At 44.8% G+C, this 17621-nt stretch overlaps 2 protein-coding genes across 2 annotated transcripts; one reads left to right on the top strand and one right to left on the bottom strand.

Annotated features, from left to right (window-relative positions):
* The first annotated feature begins 519 nt into the window (after nt 1–519).
* Nucleotides 520–5892, top strand: LOC115776470 (gamma-aminobutyric acid receptor-associated protein-like 2). The gene is given in 5 exon segments (XM_030724186.1): nt 520–795; nt 4481–4536; nt 4617–4746; nt 4749–4788; nt 5598–5892. Coding segments are annotated over 5 exon segments (351 nt in total). The 5' UTR covers nt 520–761; the 3' UTR covers nt 5689–5892.
* Nucleotides 5893–14828: 8936 nt separating this feature from the next.
* Nucleotides 14829–16627, bottom strand: LOC115776487 (C-C motif chemokine 26-like). Its single transcript, XM_030724210.1, has 3 exons — nt 16027–16627; nt 15809–15935; nt 14829–15191 (listed from the first exon to the last, which is right to left on the bottom strand). The coding sequence occupies exons 1-3, from the start codon at nt 16181–16183 to the stop codon at nt 15104–15106; spliced, it is 372 nt and encodes a 123-aa protein (XP_030580070.1). The 5' UTR covers nt 16184–16627; the 3' UTR covers nt 14829–15103.
* Between the last annotated feature and the right edge of the window lie 994 nt (nt 16628–17621).

The raw sequence follows: 17621 nt of genomic DNA, 5'->3' as shown, positions 1-17621 counted from the left end.
CCTGCAAACAGTTTGTAGTGGGGGACTTGTTCCGGTCTCATTGCCTCAAAATGCTTTCAAAAGCAAAAAACAATTTCTTTATGTTTCGTAGTAACTATTGTAGTGATTACTGCAAAGGTCTCAGTCCTGCTTGAAGCTCTATAATGGTACATTCTTAATAATCAGTTTGTTGTAACGAACTAAATCGTGATCAAACGCTTCGGGTATTTACACTGCGCATGTGTGTAATGCTGGTTGTGTTTATGTTGTAACGAGGAGAAGTAGGTATGACCGCACATCACTACAGGGGGAACCAGGCCCAAAACTACCATGTAAAATGCTAATATCGACTTATGCATGCAATGACATCGAAATAACTGTTTTGGTTACGTCTATGCGTTTAGTAGAGTATTTATGATGCACGCACTTGTTACTTTTTTACTTATTATTTACGTTTAAAGAATGAGACCGTCGCAGTTTCCCCGTTTCTCTCCCCTGCCCTGTACAGCGGAATGGTAGGGGCCATGGTGACGTTCGTGACTGGGCGGAGCGTAGCAGGCTGATTGTGAAGAAGGGACCGCTGCTGTTGTTGTTGTTGTTTTTGCTGCGGTATCTGTAGCGGTGTGGCCGAAGAGTCGGGAGGTGTCGGGGCGTTTGTTTGCTAATCTGAGGGTTAAAGTTTAGAGGACGGCGAGGAGGAAAGGCTGCGGAGCCCTAAATTTAACCGTGAGTCGTGTTTCTAGCCCGCTGCGCCTGACGAGAGAAGCCCGGAGACGGCAAACATGAAATGGATGTTCAAAGAAGACCACTCTTTGGGTAAGAAAAAAAAAGCACGTTTCTGATCAAACTAATTAAAATGGTTGTTTTTAAAGTATAGCCGTGTATTCTGTCCCACGGGCGTTAATGTGAGGGTTAAAGTTTCGACGGTAACGCCGATAAACGGTGTGGCGGGGAGCTGGGCTGGTTTCCGGGCTTTTGTCCACGGAGCAGTCCGTGGTTCATCAGCGGGAGATCCGTGTGTAGATGTACCTGTCCGCGCCGCTGAAGGCCGGTCTGAGGCGTTAAAGCACCGTGATGTGCTCGTGTGATGGCACAAACCAGCATGTCTTTGTGTTAACGCGGCGGCCCGGTTTCAGGCTCAGCAGGCTGCGCACTGGGCCTCCTCTGCTCGGAGTCCATCAGCAGCTGGATGACCAAACATCTCATTTTCTTCTCCAGCTGTGGGAAACTGCAGACACCACAGCTGGAAACATATGGTCAGACATATAAAAGTGACGGGGGAACATTCTCTTTATTGAAAAAAGAAAAGGTGTGCTCAGTTACAGGTAAAGGTGCTGCATTTAACGTACATCTGGGTAATCATGAAAACCCACTTAAAGTAGTGAAAAGTACTCCCCTGTGACTGCGTTACGGCAGGATTTTCATTATTTCATATAAAAAAATATTAAAGCTACTTTCCAAATATTTACTCCATTAAGGGTTTATTTAGCGACCATGAGCGCACGCTGGTCTGGTGGCACTGCAGCATGTGGCGATACCCCACCCCCAGTACACCCTGGGGTTTTGGGGCGGGGCTTGCTGCTACTAGTCACGTGGCTGCTAACCGTTCGGTGAGCGGTTTGTGGGAAGTTGCAAAGAGGTACTCGGTGCCAGCTTGTACCGACCTCCCCAATGATTGCTTTGGTTGCTAGGAGAGTCGCCACGCCAAGTTGTCTGCAAATACTCGCTAACTTGTTGTCCAGCGGACAAACTGAAAAATGCAACACAAACAAGGAATGGAGACGAGTCGTGTTTCAACGGAAAAGTTGTGCTTTTAGAAATGTTAGCTGCAGCGCTGAGGCACAGCTTTATGTTGAAGGTGAATATTTCTGGTTTCTGTAGCACAGCGTCGTGCTAATCACTGTGACCAGACTGTGTTTTCAGCGACAAACGCTGCAAAGGATTTTTGCCCATTTGTGTTTGTTCATCCTTAATTTATACAGCATTAATAATGAAAAACACAAATCTAAAGAAAACAATTGCTGAACAGTTAAAATGGGAAGTGATCCTCTTACTTTGTTCCAGCTGTTTGCCAGAAAGTCTGTTCTGAAACAGCCGACTCAGCGGGAATGCTGACGTGGGGATATTCCCACCGGCATCACACAGGTACTGTGGTGAGGTTTTATTACTGCTTCAGACTGGCACGTTCTCCTCAGTGAGCGGATCGAAGGCGTTCAGGTGGTCAGAGCTGGTGCTTGCTGACAGTAGCGCCACCATCAGATATCCATCAGTGTACATAATTGGCTGCAGGATGTCCTGCAGAAGCTTCTTTAGGCAGGTGTCTGTAATACTCCTCACATATACATCAAAGACTTAAATTGAAGAAGACGGCTGGTTTTTGTTGTTTTTTTTACATGTAGGTTTTTATTGATTATATTGCTAGGAATTAAAACTACTGATATTTTTGGACACTTTTCACATGTAAACAAACTGCTGAAGCCGGCCTCCAGACACTAGGGGGCACTGCAGGGAGCAAAAGTTGGCCTTTTCACTTGGAAAGTAACTTAAAATCATTTTTGACTGAAGTGATTCTGCTTTTGTGTTTCCTGCCACATACCTGCTCTTCATGCTGGTTCATAATAAACAGGGCTCTTTATGAGACAAGTGCTTATTTTGAACTGTAAATCATGCAAAGCTGCAGTGCATCAGTCTAAACATGAAGCTGGAATTGAAATTTGGATAAACGACAGCTCTTTTACCTTCTGGTTACACCTTATTGTAGTTTGTAATTTGCACCTGGATGACAGGCATGGGTTTGTATCTTTAATTATTTTTTATTTTTATGTTTTTCATTTAGTGAGAATCCAGACTGTTTTCTTGTTTGTTTGTTTGGTTTTTTTTTGGGGGGGGGGGGTAATTTAGTTTTTATCCGGTTCAGTGTTTATTTTCATGTAATGCTTGGTATTTGTCGGAGTGATTTAAAGACATTCAGAATCTTAGCATAAAACATTAGAGCAAAAGTATTACAATAAAATTTAAAGAGGTCCAGTCAGACAAAATTTCATGAGGCCAAGGTCCGGAAGTCCAACTATTTAGCAGCATTACGTGTTAATGTGTGTAATATTAAGGAAACACATGAACATCAACAAGGAGAAACATAAAGAAAAACATGAACTCCAAAACTGAATAAACTCTCCAACAACTTCAGCGTCAGTGCAGAACACTAAAGCATCAGAACACAGCGAATGTGGACAAAACAAACTGAACTCTTTGAAGGAGTTAAAGCTCAAATCCAGCTGCATCCTGATGTTCTCACCACATGAAGCTGCTTCTGGTTTGGAGCTGCTCGGAGAGCTAGCTTTGCGGCCTCTGTACACAACCTACTGAAGTGGCCAACCATTTACCTTGTGTAGGTGGATTGTGTGTGTTAATTACCTTGCGGTCGCATGCTGGTGTTTTTATATGCGGTGCTGAGACTTTATGGTCCTCGCTCTTTGTGCTCAGTTTTTTGGCTGCAAACATATTTGTCCCTGTTTGTCCACTTTCTTCATCCATTCCGATAATTCCAGCAGTCTCCCTCCAGGAATTTGCTGACATTTGTGAGTCCTTATATTGATGCTTTGATTATTAGTCCTCATTGTTATTCTCTCACTGATGAATTCAAACACTGCAGCAAAAAGTAGGCAGAAACGCACAAGGACTGAACAGGTTAATCACAACCTTGTGGGCTGTGTGGACCCGACACGTAGTTTGATTTCTCCGGAGGCGCTACGTCAGGTTACGTTGAAGGATCAGTGCAGTACTCGGCAGACCGCTGCCATTACTTTGCAGACCGATGCGGTGAGCACGCACAAGCACGCACACAGTTGCCCGATGGCGCTCCCAGCTTAAACTGTTTAGAGCGGAAAAAATGATTTCATATCAATCCTAAGGGTTTTAAATAAAATTATGAAAACAAAGGTCATTTTATCTATAATTTCTGTTAATTTTAGTTAGTTTTGTAAACTCACAGTACTGTTTTTTTGCTTTTAATTAAGATATTATTTATTTCAGTTAATGAAAATGTTTTTTTCAGTTTTCATTATTTAGTTCGTTTTCATTAACTATAATAACCCTGTTTGTTACAAGGTTTACCAGTCGGCACGAACCAGCTTGGTGGTATCACGTGGTATAGCCAAACTCACATGCAATTGGTCAGTGGGTTTCCTTGGACGCTTCACTACTACTGTAAGGACTGTAAAAGCTGCGCCGGTAAACCAGAAAGCACTCAACAAGATTTTAATTAAGTGGTTATTTCTGTTTTGGTATTAGGTTCGGGTCCGCTTGAGACATCATTTCGGTCCGGATCCGGACCGAGGTCCGCCTATTGGTGATGGCTGCATTAGAGCATGCCTCCTGATGACATTTCTCATGGCATAGTTTGAGCAGTTTTAGTTGTTCAGTTAACTTTAGTCACCCAGCTGCAGACCAGCCTGGGAGAAACATCCGCTGACTCACCCACATGTTTCTTTGTCTCCTGCAGAACATCGGTGCGTCGAGTCGGCCAAAATCCGCAGCAAGTACCCTGACCGGGTCCCGGTGAGTAAGCGTGCTGAGCCATGAACGGTGTGGGGAGGCCTGAGCCGGTTTGCTTAAATGCTCTCTGGGTGTTGTGTTAGGTGATCGTAGAGAAGGTGTCGGGATCACAGATAGTGGACATTGACAAGAGGAAGTACCTGGTCCCCTCTGACATCACTGTGGCCCAGTTCATGTGGATCATCAGGAAACGCATCCAGCTGCCCTCAGAGAAGCCATCTTCCTCTTTGTGGATAAGACAGTACCTCAGTCCAGGTGAGCCCAGCCTTTCAAAGATCACACGAGTATTATTTTTATCATTATTTTATATTCTAAAATAATCTGATCTGAAATGACCTCACTCAGTAACTGAGTGTGACGTGTCTTTGGTCTGCTCACTTTACCATTCAAATTTCCCTTAATCTGCTGGATGAATAGTGTGAGAAGGCCTCAGTAAGATATTTAAATTAGCTTATCATTTATTTGCTTCTGCTGAAGATCATAACAGATGGTCTTCAGGTGCTCTGTCTGCTGGACAGCATGCTCATATCCGTCCTCAGGTAAAGGACACGGTGAATATAACGAGTCGCAGATATTTTGAGATGCGAATAAATGAAAAATAAAATTTGAGTAAAACTTGAAGATGAGAATTAATCAACATGATGCATTTTTTTCTACAACAAACCCTGAGAGGACTCTATACAATTCAGAATAATCCACCTTTATGTTACAGAGGGCCGCTCTGCAGCCATCACGTTCTGTTTTAATTCCTCCCTCTTGAAGCCAGGTTTCTTCTGATTAGCTGCTCATCACAAACAAACCATTTGAACAGCACATGGGCGGAGCTTCTGTGCTGTAGCCACAGCTGTGACCATAGGAGGGAAAGCTGCTCTTCCTGTAAATGTAATGATTTCTGTACGGTTGAAGGGACCTGGAAGCGTGTCACTGTATTCCTTCTTTGTCCTGAAGACGACTCTTCAGTTACACGTTTTCGGTGTCGTTTATTAAAACAATAAATAGTGGATTTGTTATTATTTTCTCCTTTGGCGTTCAGTGATGACGTTGCATCTTCCTCCATGTTTCAGCATCACGATGGGGCAGCTGTACGAGAAAGAGAAGGACGAGGACGGCTTTTTATATGTGGCCTACAGCGGTGAGAACACCTTTGGCTTTTAGGGGGGGGGGGGGGGGGAGTCACCACTGGCCTCGCCTGACACCCAAACCACATCCAATCACAGCCCTCACTCGGCCCTGGGAGACAGCGAGGGAAACCCCAGAGAGATTCAGAGACTGGAACAGACACGGATACGCGTTTGGAGAGCTCCGGCGTGTTTGTCCCGGCTCGTGTTGCACCTCCTCTTTAGAGTCATCGATCCAGTGTGTCACATTTCAGTTACTCTTTGTTTGATGTTGTGATTTGAGTGTTTTAGAAGGAACCTTGATTTTTATTATTATATTATTATTATTATTTTTGATTGTTTCCATCTGTTTAAAGTGATTTGAGTGAATGATTTTTGCTTTTAGTTGTGCTTTCTTCTTTTGAAGATATTAAAAAAGATTTGACGGTAAGTAGCTGGATGACCTAACCAATAAAAGCTAAAAATGAAGCTGGCTGTGTCGTCGTTCCTTCCAGCTGTCTGTATTTGTTGTAGAAGTTTGATAAATCAAACTTAGCATTTTTTAAAATTATTTGATGCAAACCTTTAATGCTTATAATCACGTAATGTCTCTTACTTGCTGAGGCTTCGCTGCATTTGATTTCAGCCTCACACATCGGTGAATATGAAGGAAGGTCAGCAGAGCCCAGCTTTGTTGTTAGCTGGCTCAAACAAAACCTAAAACCCACAGTTGGAGATAACTGTATAGTGATGTTGGTTTGTATGAGCGTGCTTATAAAGAAGGGGTATTTTGCAGGTTGTGTGACTTCACAGGAAATGATCCCTGACATTAACAGGTGATTAAAATGTTGAAACCCGTATAAGAGTGCAACACTACTGCAAAACATGCTGCAGAAAATATTAATCTGGTGATTCAGCACACAGCAGCAAAATGAACATTAATGCAAGTTAATATTTTTACACTGATGAAGCGATGACAGTGTGGCGCACAGTTTGTGCAGCTTTAACTTCACAGCGGGGCTTCATGCATGACGGGATAAGGTGCAGCTTAAGGTATACGCTGCAAACGTGTTCACTCAGCAGATTCATCAGACCACCTTCAGTGCCAGGTTTGAGCCACAGTGCTGGTAATTAAATCCATTTTTATCTTTCTGTAATGGATAATTCACCAGTATGTGAAAGCTCTTTTTGGAAATTATAATTTTGCCTGTCCACTCCAGCTTCCCTCTCAGCAGTGCAGGCTGGATGGTGTTAAAACTCTGGAGAAGTCAAAGAACATGACCCTCAGCGTTCCCCGCCTGCTCCAGGTGAGAGAGGGATCTGTGCAGCAGGTAGATGATGGTGTCATCCATGCTGATGCTGGGCTGGTAGGCGAACTGCAGGGGGTCCAGCACTGAGCTCACCAGTGGGTGAAGGTGGTGCAGGATGAGCCTCTCTATGGTCTTCATCAGATGAGAAGTCAGGGCCGCAGGTTTGTAGTGGTTAGGCTCCCTGGGGTGTGCGATCTTTGGCACTGGAACTACACAGGAAGTCTTCCACAGTTCAGGAACCCTCTCCAGATTCAGGCTCAGGTTGTAGATATGCAGGATCACCTGATCAACCTGGCTCTGCACTTCATCCTACAGCATCTGGACTCCCAGGGAACCTACGCCAGGATCCTGTTTGTGGACTTCAGCTCTGCCTTCAACACCATCATCCCTGATCTCCTCCAAGACAAGCTGTCCCAGATGAACGTGCCTGATCCCATCTGCAGGTGGATCATTGACTTCCTGACGAACAGGAAGCAGCACGTGAGGCTGGGGAAGAATGTCTCGGACTCCCGGACCATCAGCACCGGCACTCCTCAGGGCTGTGTCCTCTCTCCTCTGCTCTTCTCCCTGTATACCAACTGCTGCACCTCTGACCACCAGTCTGTCAAGCTTATTAAGTTTGCAGATGGCACGACTCTCATCGGACTCATCTCAGACGGGGACGAGTCGGCCTACAGGATGGAGGTCAAACGTCTGGTGTCCTGGTGCAGCCACAATAACCTGGTACTGAACGCCCAGAAGACAGTGGAGATATAGTGGACTTTAGGAAGCACACAGCCCCTCGACCCTCCATCGTCCTGACTGGCAGCCCCATCACCACAGTGGACTCATTTCGCTTCCTGGGAACTACCATCACCCAGGACCTCAAGTGGGAGCCCACCATCACCTCTGTCGTCAAAAAGGCCCAGCAGAGGATGTACTTCCTGCAGCAGGTGAAGAAATTCAACTTGCCAGCAAGGACCATGGTGCAGTTCTATACTGCCATCATCGAGTCCATCCTTACCTCCTCCATCACTGTGTGGTACGCTGGAGCCACCACTAGGGACAAACAGAGACTACAGCGCGTTGTGCACTCTGCTGAGAAGGTGATTGGCTGTAACCTCCCATCTCTCCAGGACCTGTACACCTCCAGGACACTGGGGCGTGCGGGTCGGATCACAGCCGACCACTCTCACCCTGGGCACAGACTTTTTGACCCTCTCCCCTCAGGCAGGAGGCTACGGTCCATTCGGATCAGAACCTCCCGCCATAAGAACAGTTTCTTCCCCTCTGCTGTTGGACTCATGAACAATTACCCTAAGACTGTTACCACCACCCTCCACAAACGCTGATGACCCCTATGTTCATGCACCTGTCTGTTTGCACTGATGTAAATATTCTGGACTATAGTTTACATTCTTTTATCTTTTAATTATTCTCTGCACTGTATATTTTGTAATATTTTGTAATATTGTGTTATAGTTCTAATATCTCTGTATATTTGTAATTTGTATATTTGTAACATTGTCTTATAGTTTTTATACTTTTTTGTTTTTTATGTAAGCACGAAGTATCGCAGCAATTTCCTAATGCTGTGAACCTGTTCACCCATATGGCAATAAAACCACAAGATGGCGGCGCGCATAGTCGCAGCGGCTCAGTGCTCTCCTTTTCGGTGCTCTGTGAAATTGTGTATGTTGTTATGTGTGCTTCAACTGTGGCTCAACACATCACCATTATGTCGGGCGGACATTATAACATACAGACGGCACGAAACTCCTACATATAGGAGCACAAAGTGAGCAGGCGGTTATGGCTGACTTCCTCCACTCTCACAACATCCCGGTGGACATCGCCAGACCACCTGGCTCTTTGTGGTTCATCATCCCTGTGAGGGGGGGTCGCAGACGGAGACGGCGCAGAGAAAGGAGGCAGAAAAGAGGCGGCAGAGCTGGCGTTTTGGAGAGGCTACGTAAACGGCCTCATAGACCTCCGTTACCCAGTGTTTTCCTCGCCAATGTAAGATCACTCCCGAATAAAATGGATGAGTTGAGACTGCTGGTGGCTACAAACAGGACCGTGAAGGACTGCTGCGTTTTGCTCTTCACTGAGACCTGGCTTCATTCATCCATTCCTGATGCAGCCATCGAGCTAGCCGGCAGGACAACGCACCGGCATGACAGAATGCGGACCTCCGGTAAGAGAGAGGAGGGGGTGTGTGCTTGTATGTAAACAACAGCTGGTGTACAGACAGTATGACTGTGAACAGCCACTGCTCTCCGGACCTGGAGTACATGACTGTTAAATGCAGGCCCATCTATCTGCCCCGTGAGTTTACAGCTGTTTTGATCACTGTTGTTTATCTTCCCCCTGATGCTAATGCTAACTCGGCTGTTAGTCTCTTACATGACACGGTTTGCAGTCAACAGAGCAGATATCCTGAGGCTGTACACATCATTGCAGGAGACTTTAACCATGTCGATTTAAAGACTGTTCTACCCAAGTTCCATCAGCATGTTAAATGCCCTACAAGAGGGAACAGCACACTGGATAAAGTCTACTCTAACATCAAGCTGGGTTTCAGGGCTGTGCCACTGCCACATCTGGGCCAGTCAGACCATCTGTCCCTGCTTATGATTCCAGCATACACCCCCCCTCAGCAAAACTGCTCTTTCTACATCTACGACTGTTCAGACCTGGCCTGAAGGTGCCTCTCAACAGCTGCAGGACTGCTTTGAAACAACTGACTGGGACGTATTCAAGCACCAGGACCTGGAGCAGTATACCTCGGCTGTTCTGGACTACATCAAGTTCTGCACCGACACTGTAACTGTGGACAAGAATATCCGGGTTTTTCCAAATAGAAAGCCATGGATGAATGGAAAGGTGCAGAGCTTACTCAGAGAGAGGAACATCGCCTTCAGAGCTGGTGATGGGGCGCTTTACAGCGCTGCCAGAGCCAACCTGAAGAGGGGCATCAGGGAGGCCAAGGCTGTGTATAAGAGGAGGATTGAGGACTGTTTCCAGAGCCACGACTTCAGGCAGGTGTGGCAAGGGGTTCGGCATATTTTGAACTACAAACCCAGCCTGTTAGTTGATCAGCGTAACATCAATCTGGCAGAGGAGCTGAACAGCTTCTTGCACGCTTTGAGGTACAGCAATCAGAGACAGCATCCAACATCCCTCAGCAGGGCAGCAGCAGCATCCTCAGGCTGCAAGAGCAAGAGGTTGAGGCGTTATGCTGGGAAACTGTGAACCCCAGGAAAGCTGTGGGGCCCGATGGTGTCTCTGGACGGATACTGAAGGTCTGTGCGGCTCAGCTAGCTGGTATTTTTACCAGCATTTTTTAACCAGTCCTGAGCCAGGCTGCTGTCCCTTCCTGCCTGAAGTCCTCCATTATCGTCCCCATCCCCAAGAAGAACACTATCAGAGGTTTGAATGACTACAGGCCAGTAGCACTCACACCAATTGTTATGAAGTGCTTTGAAAAGCTTGTCCGGGCTCACGTCATCTCCAGTCTCTCCCCCAGACTAGACCCCCACCAGTTTGCCTACAGAGCCAACCGGTCCACAGAGGACGCCATTGCCACGGCCCTCCACTCTGCCTTCTCTCACCTGGAGCAGGGGGGGAACTACGCCTCGGCTGCTCTTTGTGGACTTCAGCTCGGCGTTTAACACCATCCTTCCTGGCAGACTGGTGACTAAACTGTCAGATCTGGGGATACCACGCTCCACCCTGTCTTTGGATCAAGGACTTCCTGACAGACCGTTCCCAGAGGGTAAGAGTAGGTCCCCACCTCTCTTCAGCCATCCGCCTCAGCACCGGCTCTCCACAGGGCTGTGTGCTGAGTCCCCTACTCTTCACCCTCTACACACATGACTGCACCTCCATACATGCCAGTAACTGCATCATTAAGTTTGCGGATGACACCCACTGTGGTGGGGCTCATATCAGGCGGGGGGATGAGTCAGCATACCGGGACGAGGTGCAGCGGCTGTCAAGGTGGTGCAGTGAGAATAACTTGATCCTGAACACCACTAAGACAAAGGAGATGGTAGTAGACTTTAGGAGGACAACACATGTCATTCAACCTCTGTTCATCGAGGGGGATGAAGTGGAGCTGGTTTCAGATTTTAGGTTCCTGGGAGTACATCTGCAGGATGATTTGACCTGGAGTATCAATACGACCAGCATTGTCAGGAAGGCTCAACAGAGACTGCATTTCCTGAGGGTTCTTAGGAGCAACCATCTGACCCAGAATCTGCTGGTGTCCTTCTACCGTTGCTGTGTAGAGACCATCCTGACCTACTGTCTGTGCGTGTGGTTCAACAGCTGCACAGCAGCAGACAGGAAAAACACTCCAGCGAATCATCAACACGGCTCAAAAGATCATAGGCTGTCCCCTGCCCTCCTCCAGGAACTGTTCAATGCCCGCTGCCAGAGGAGGGCACAGAACATCCTCCAGGACCCCTCACACCCTGGACACTCCTTGTTTCAGCTACTGCCATCAGGCAGACGTTTCAGGACAATGAAGGCCAGAACAAACAGACTGAGGAACAGCTTTTATGCCAGGGCTATCATTGAACTGAACTCTGTGTGGTTTGGACAGTGATGTGGGGTGGTAGTGCTGACTGTGTGCGTGCGTTGGTGTGTGTATTGGGGCTAGATTCATCTAATTTACTATTGTGCACTGTATTTTAGTAATCATTTTTATCACTCATATTTATTATTTTATTATTTATTGTCTGAGGCACCTAGAAAGGAATGCATTTTAAATTTCGTTGTGCAACTTCTGTGTACAATGACAATAAAGATTCTGATTCTGATTCTGATTCTGATTCTGATTCACTGTGGGCACTGTGGCTCGTCCATTGACCTTAAAGTGGCCACAGATTTTCTTCTTGTTTCTTCTTTGTTTTGTTGGAGCTGTTCCTACAAATTTTTCGCTGATGTTTTTGAATTTATCAGCGAGAGAATAAAAATCATTGTCTCAACATGAGGAATAATAATCCTACATGTGGCAGCAACGTCACCCACTCCCATAGGTTAGGTATGTAGGGCTCTACAAAGATTCAAGTCTAAATCAGGCCCGACGCTGCAAACGTGTGCTGACCTCTTCTGTGTGATGAAGCTGCAGCAGTGATTTCTGGGTAAAACTCATGAAAGTGTGTCTGTGTGCGGTATTCTCAGATTTGGTTTTAGCAGCTCGAATGAAGAACCAGAAACTTAATCTCGGTTTCTGGTTACTTTCTTCTACGAATACAACGAAGCTTGAAAATAGAAAGTACTGAACTGACCGATTCCTCTGAATGATCTCAGTGAAGATAAAAACCTGATGCTGCAGTAGGAATGTGACCATGCAGCTCAGAGTGAAGGCGACACTGCTGTTTTTAGAGCACATACAAGAGTACCGTATTTTCCGGAGCATAAGTCGCACTTTTTTTCATAGTTTGGCTGGGGGTGCGACCTATACTCCGGAGCGACGTATATGTGACATTTATAACACATGAACCAAAATACTCCAGCCACTTGACATCTCCGTGAACTGCAGCTTTAAGGCAGTCTGCGTAACCTGTGGGCGCAGTGGATGATGGATGGAGAGCACAGCTTAACGGCAACTGGAGAGAATGCGCCACCCAACTTTCCTGGAAGTCATTGGATGGATCAAGGAAAACATGGGCTTCAGTGACAAACCATCCTGTTGGGATTCAGAAAGGCTGGAATAATTGGAACTGCAGCTGACGACGAGTCTGACTAACGCGACACAGAAGAGGAAGCGGCGACTTATAGTCCAGTGCGACCTATATATGTTTTTTTCTTCTTTATTATGCATTTTTTGGCTGGTGCGACCTATACTCCGGAGCGACGTATAGTCCGAAAATACGGGTAACTAGTTTTCATTAGGTGACAGTTTGACAAACCGTATTTTTCAGACTATAAGGCGCACTTAAAATCCTTACATTTTCTCAAAATCGGCAGTGCGCCTTATAATCCGCTGCGCTTTATGTATGAATTCTTGTTTTGCTTACTGACAACTGAACCAATTTTATGTGGTACACTGCACTCAAAAATCTGTCAGAATATTTTAGTGCGGACTTTGGTAAGGGACGCTTCACAAATATCGACATTTTCCAGAGCGTATGACGGGGGAGGGGGTAACACCCAGCGTAGGCTTTTCAGATAGTTGAGCGCTGCCGTCTGACCGCCGATGGCCGAGGCATCCACACCACTACACCATTGCGTGGTCTGCAGGGATAAGGCCTCAGGTCTGGCAGATCAGTTCAAAGGCCTCACTGAATTAAAATAGGCCACCATCGATTCACAAAATGACTCTACTGACGATATTAGACAGGAACAAGCTGTGAGTGCAGCTAAAGGAAGAATCGAGGTCCGGAGGTGTGTGTGCTGTTCCCCTGGTTGCCAAAGAGAGGTCCGGGCGATGCCACAGTGTATGAAGGGACGCAGTACGAGCGCTGTATGTCCACAAAACACGGTGACAGCGGAGTTTTCAGGTTTTCGGTGTTGTGTCAAAAAGCATTTCCTTTTTTTTTTTTTTAATATTTTTTCTTTGCTTATATCGGTAAATATACTGGTGCACGGGATTTATGAAGGGCTTATATATAAAATGAAGAAATGACTTGTTCTTACCCTCATTAATGAAGAATATACTGTAGCGTCTGTTAAGACGTTGAAGAAGATGATATTGCCAGCAAAAGTTTCCCTTTTATTAACAATTAAATGGTTGCTGTGTGCCGCAACCAAACAAAACAGTAACAACGACATTGACTCGGATAATGACGAGAGGGAAGCCGGCATGCTTGATGCCGAAATCGCCCAACTGTTCAACTCAGACGCTGAAGATGAGGAATTTGATGGATCTGTGGAAGATGAATGATTTAAAATGTGAGGGTATTTTTCTGTATTTGTTACAACTGAACAATATTCTGAGTTATTGTGAATGAGTTTAATAAAGTTCGACTTACCTGCCGCTTTTGTTTCGCTCTACATATGTTTTATCATGCGCCTTATAACCCGGTGCGCCTTATGTATGAAAATAGACCCGTTCATTGATATTGCACCTTGTAATGCGGTGCACCGAAAAATACAGTAATTATTTTGTTTTCTGAAAGTTGAAACATTTTGTTTTGTGTTTCATTAAAGGAAGTTAAAGAAAAATGAGAAAAACATGAAACTTCAAAGCAACAAACTTTACACAAATATGAGTTTGAGTTTGTTGTGGCAGTTTTTCCTTCATCTTCTTAAACTGTTTCACTTAAACTGAGATGTGGCGGCAAGCAAGGAAGCCCCGGATGGCTGCTTAATTATTACAAAAATCATAATCTCAAATATTTCTTTAACTTTGAAACGAGTCCCAGATTGTGCCATGGTCACTGACATCTTTGTGTAACGTTTGTGTTGCTGTTTCTGCCTTCATGTTTCAGTCTTTTGGTTTCTCCTTGTTTAACTGTGAAGCTTTTTTGTCACGAGCCCCTTTGGGACGTTTTCTCCGGCTTTTGCTGTTTTCCACCCTTTGTGCTCCGTCATTACTGTCACCTGTTTGATTGTTTTATCAGCATTCCCTCTGTGTGTGTGTGTGTGTGTGTGTGTGTGTGTGTGTGTGTGCTGAGCTCCTCTGTTCTTTCAATATAAAATGTTTTACTTTGTTGATTGGAACATTCTGTCACATTCTTCTTCGTATTGTTGTTTTATTAACTACATGGAATTAAAAAATGACTTATATTCAGTTTTGTGCCACAGACAAATTTACATTATCTTTAATATTGTGTGGGGTTTAAATTTTGTGGCGCCTGCAGACCTCTGTGCACAAACTGGAAATGACACCAACACTCAAACAGGTTTTAAAGAGTAGAAAAATAGAGCTTTTATTGTGAAAGGGTAGGCAATAATTAACAGACATGTTAACTGTTCAGTCACTGTAATTATTATATTATTTCAGAAGAACATTATCAAAAACATCTAAGAAGAAAAAAACTTTAAAAATGTTTCAATTAACTAGAAACTTTTCTGTGATCACGTTAATTATCAGTTCAAGTTCTGCTACACCTCAAAACATACATGAACACTGATTATTAATGGATAAAAAAGCGACTTTCTGTTTATAGAACTCCTTTAAAGCTTTTTGGGATTCGAGTTACATATTTTGGGATTGGGAATGGTGGATGATTAGTTTTTCTTAAATTCTTCCAGGTGCATCTGTGCATGTTTCCATTTGGGATCAAGGCAGATCTTCCTGTCAGCCACAGTCGTGACTCTGAAACAAACACATAATGTACATTATAAATAAACACATGAACAACACACACAGTGTCAGTGATGGAAAGAAACTGAAAGACACAAAATACCTGACTACATTACAAATGTTTCCTGAGTATAACCCAGAGAAGGGGAACAGATGATGAACCCACAGAGAATGATCACAGATCTGCTGGTTTCCTGCTTTACTTTCATGCTGGTGGAGCCCAAAAATGGAGCCCAAAGACAGCGGAGACTTTAAAACATTTTTCACTGAAATGAATCAAATCCATAGGAAAGCTGGGGCAGACTTCACAATAAGAGCCTCCCAGTTCTAACTGCATTTGTGTAAGCCAGGAAGGGGCAATACAGTCATATGATCATTTTCTCAGGTTCTATTTCACAGCAATACCTTATTACAAAAAGATTAATCATACTTTAGCTGATTACGCCCTAAAGTTTAACTAAAGCTGTAAATTATTGAGTGAAAATGACTCATTGACACTGAATCTTTCCTACAACCAATCTAAATATTTCTGTTGCAATAAGACAAACTGCAGGCAGTGACCACACATGGACAGATACGATGATATAAGTGTTCACACACCTGTCACATGACTTTTTGTGTATACTCACATGATTGCTTCAGGACTGCAGCCGCTGGTCATTACCACATGTTTCACCTTTTTGAACGGGATGTGTATTTTATCACTGGTCGTCTCACAGCATTTAACATCTCTCATCATCAGTGATACACCAACATCTGTGAACACACACACACACACACAGAGTCAATATGAGTGAAGGGCAGATTCATGACAGTCAGGAGGCACTCAGAGGTCAGAGGTACTCACTGGCAGAGCTGTGTTTCAGGAAGCAGAGGAGAACCAGGACTGTGAGAGCCAGCAGAGTCTTCATGGTTCCCGACACAGACGGATGTTCTTCAGCTTGAATCTGCAGGCTGATGTGCTCTGACCGGCTCTCTGCTCCCTTTATATACAGCTCCAACATCCACTCGATTCATGGTTACATCTGTTCTTAGAAATCACACTTCCCCTCTGCTTCTTCTTGTTTCTGAAACGATCCAAAGAAAAGGCTTACAGAGAACAAACTGTGTTTTTTCTTTTAACTGCTGCTGAATCCTCCCAAAGAAATCCAGTTTTGTTTAATTGGTGTAAAAATCTGGTTTTATACCAGATTTTATACTTTATTTGCTTGACAATAAATCTGAGACATACGCTCTGAAATGCCCGCAGAGCTGTGGATTCTGGGGTGTTTTAGCAGCATGTTAGTTTGATCCCATCAATTTGTGTTGGCAGATCTCATCAGGGTTCTGTTCTGTTTGCATAACCAACCACTACTGCAGATTTTTCTCTGTCACAGTGACAAAACATCCACTTACCCTCCATTAAAACGTCCAAATAAAGAGTCAGTCATGACTGGTGGGCAGTATACTGAGGCTTTAATCTGACGCTGTTTAATGTGGAGCTGCATCATGGTGGTCAGGATTCTTTATGCCATTCCTGCGTCTGACTTCCTCCCCTTCCTCGTAGGCTAATTTTCAATGTTAATTTTAGAGACGTGGAGTGGAGAGAAACTTCTGTCAACCTTCTTGGATGCTTCTGATTCCAGCAGATCATCGTCTTTGATCGGGGGAATAAGTTGGAGATGTTACTGGTGGGTGATGGACAGGGCTGCTCTTTGTCCCTGATTCTGTTCATCAATTTTATGGACAGAATTTATAGCGTAGCCATGTGGTGGAAAGTTTTGGGGATACTCAGGGTCTCATCTCTGCTTTTTGCAGATGAGGTGTGATCAGGTGGTGACTTCCAGGGTGCACTGGGGTGGTTTTCAGCCAAGCATGAAGCTGCTGGAATGAGAATCAGCCCCTCCAAGGCTGAGGCTCTTGGAAAAGGGTGGAGTCAGTCAGGGAGTTGCTGCCCCAAATGGAAGAGCTGAAGTCTCAGTTCACAAGTGATGGAAGAGGGGCGCAGATGGATTGGCATGGCTTCAGCAGTGATGAGTGATGAGGACAGAGCTCAGCATGACAGCAAAGCTGTTAATTTACTGGTGCATCTGTGTTCCTGCTCCCACCTATTCCCTGAAAGCCCCCTCCTGTCTGATCATTTCTTAGTAACATTTACATTTACTTTAATGGATTACACAGCAGTGGGGAATACGTTTTATTACAGTAGAAGTCTTTCTGAAAGTGCTGTAACTAAGTTTAAGGATCTAATTCCTTCATTATTATGCTCTTCAGTGCCAACACAGTGCAGAGCAGCTACCTAAACTCTGCTCCCAGTGAGGTCGATTATCTCCTCAATAGTTTTACATCCTCACTGCGTACGACTTTGGATACTGTAGCTCCTCTGAAAAGGAAAGCTTCAAATCAGAAGTGCCTGACTCCGTGGTATAATTCACAAACGCACAGCTTAAAGCAGATAACCCG

Source organism: Archocentrus centrarchus, unplaced genomic scaffold, assembly GCF_007364275.1.
Source record: "Archocentrus centrarchus isolate MPI-CPG fArcCen1 unplaced genomic scaffold, fArcCen1 scaffold_32_ctg1, whole genome shotgun sequence".
In the NCBI taxonomy this organism is placed as follows: Eukaryota; Metazoa; Chordata; class Actinopteri; order Cichliformes; family Cichlidae; genus Archocentrus; species Archocentrus centrarchus.
The sequence above is the reverse complement of the archived record's forward strand: the minus strand, read 5'-3'. Positions and strand labels throughout refer to the sequence as shown.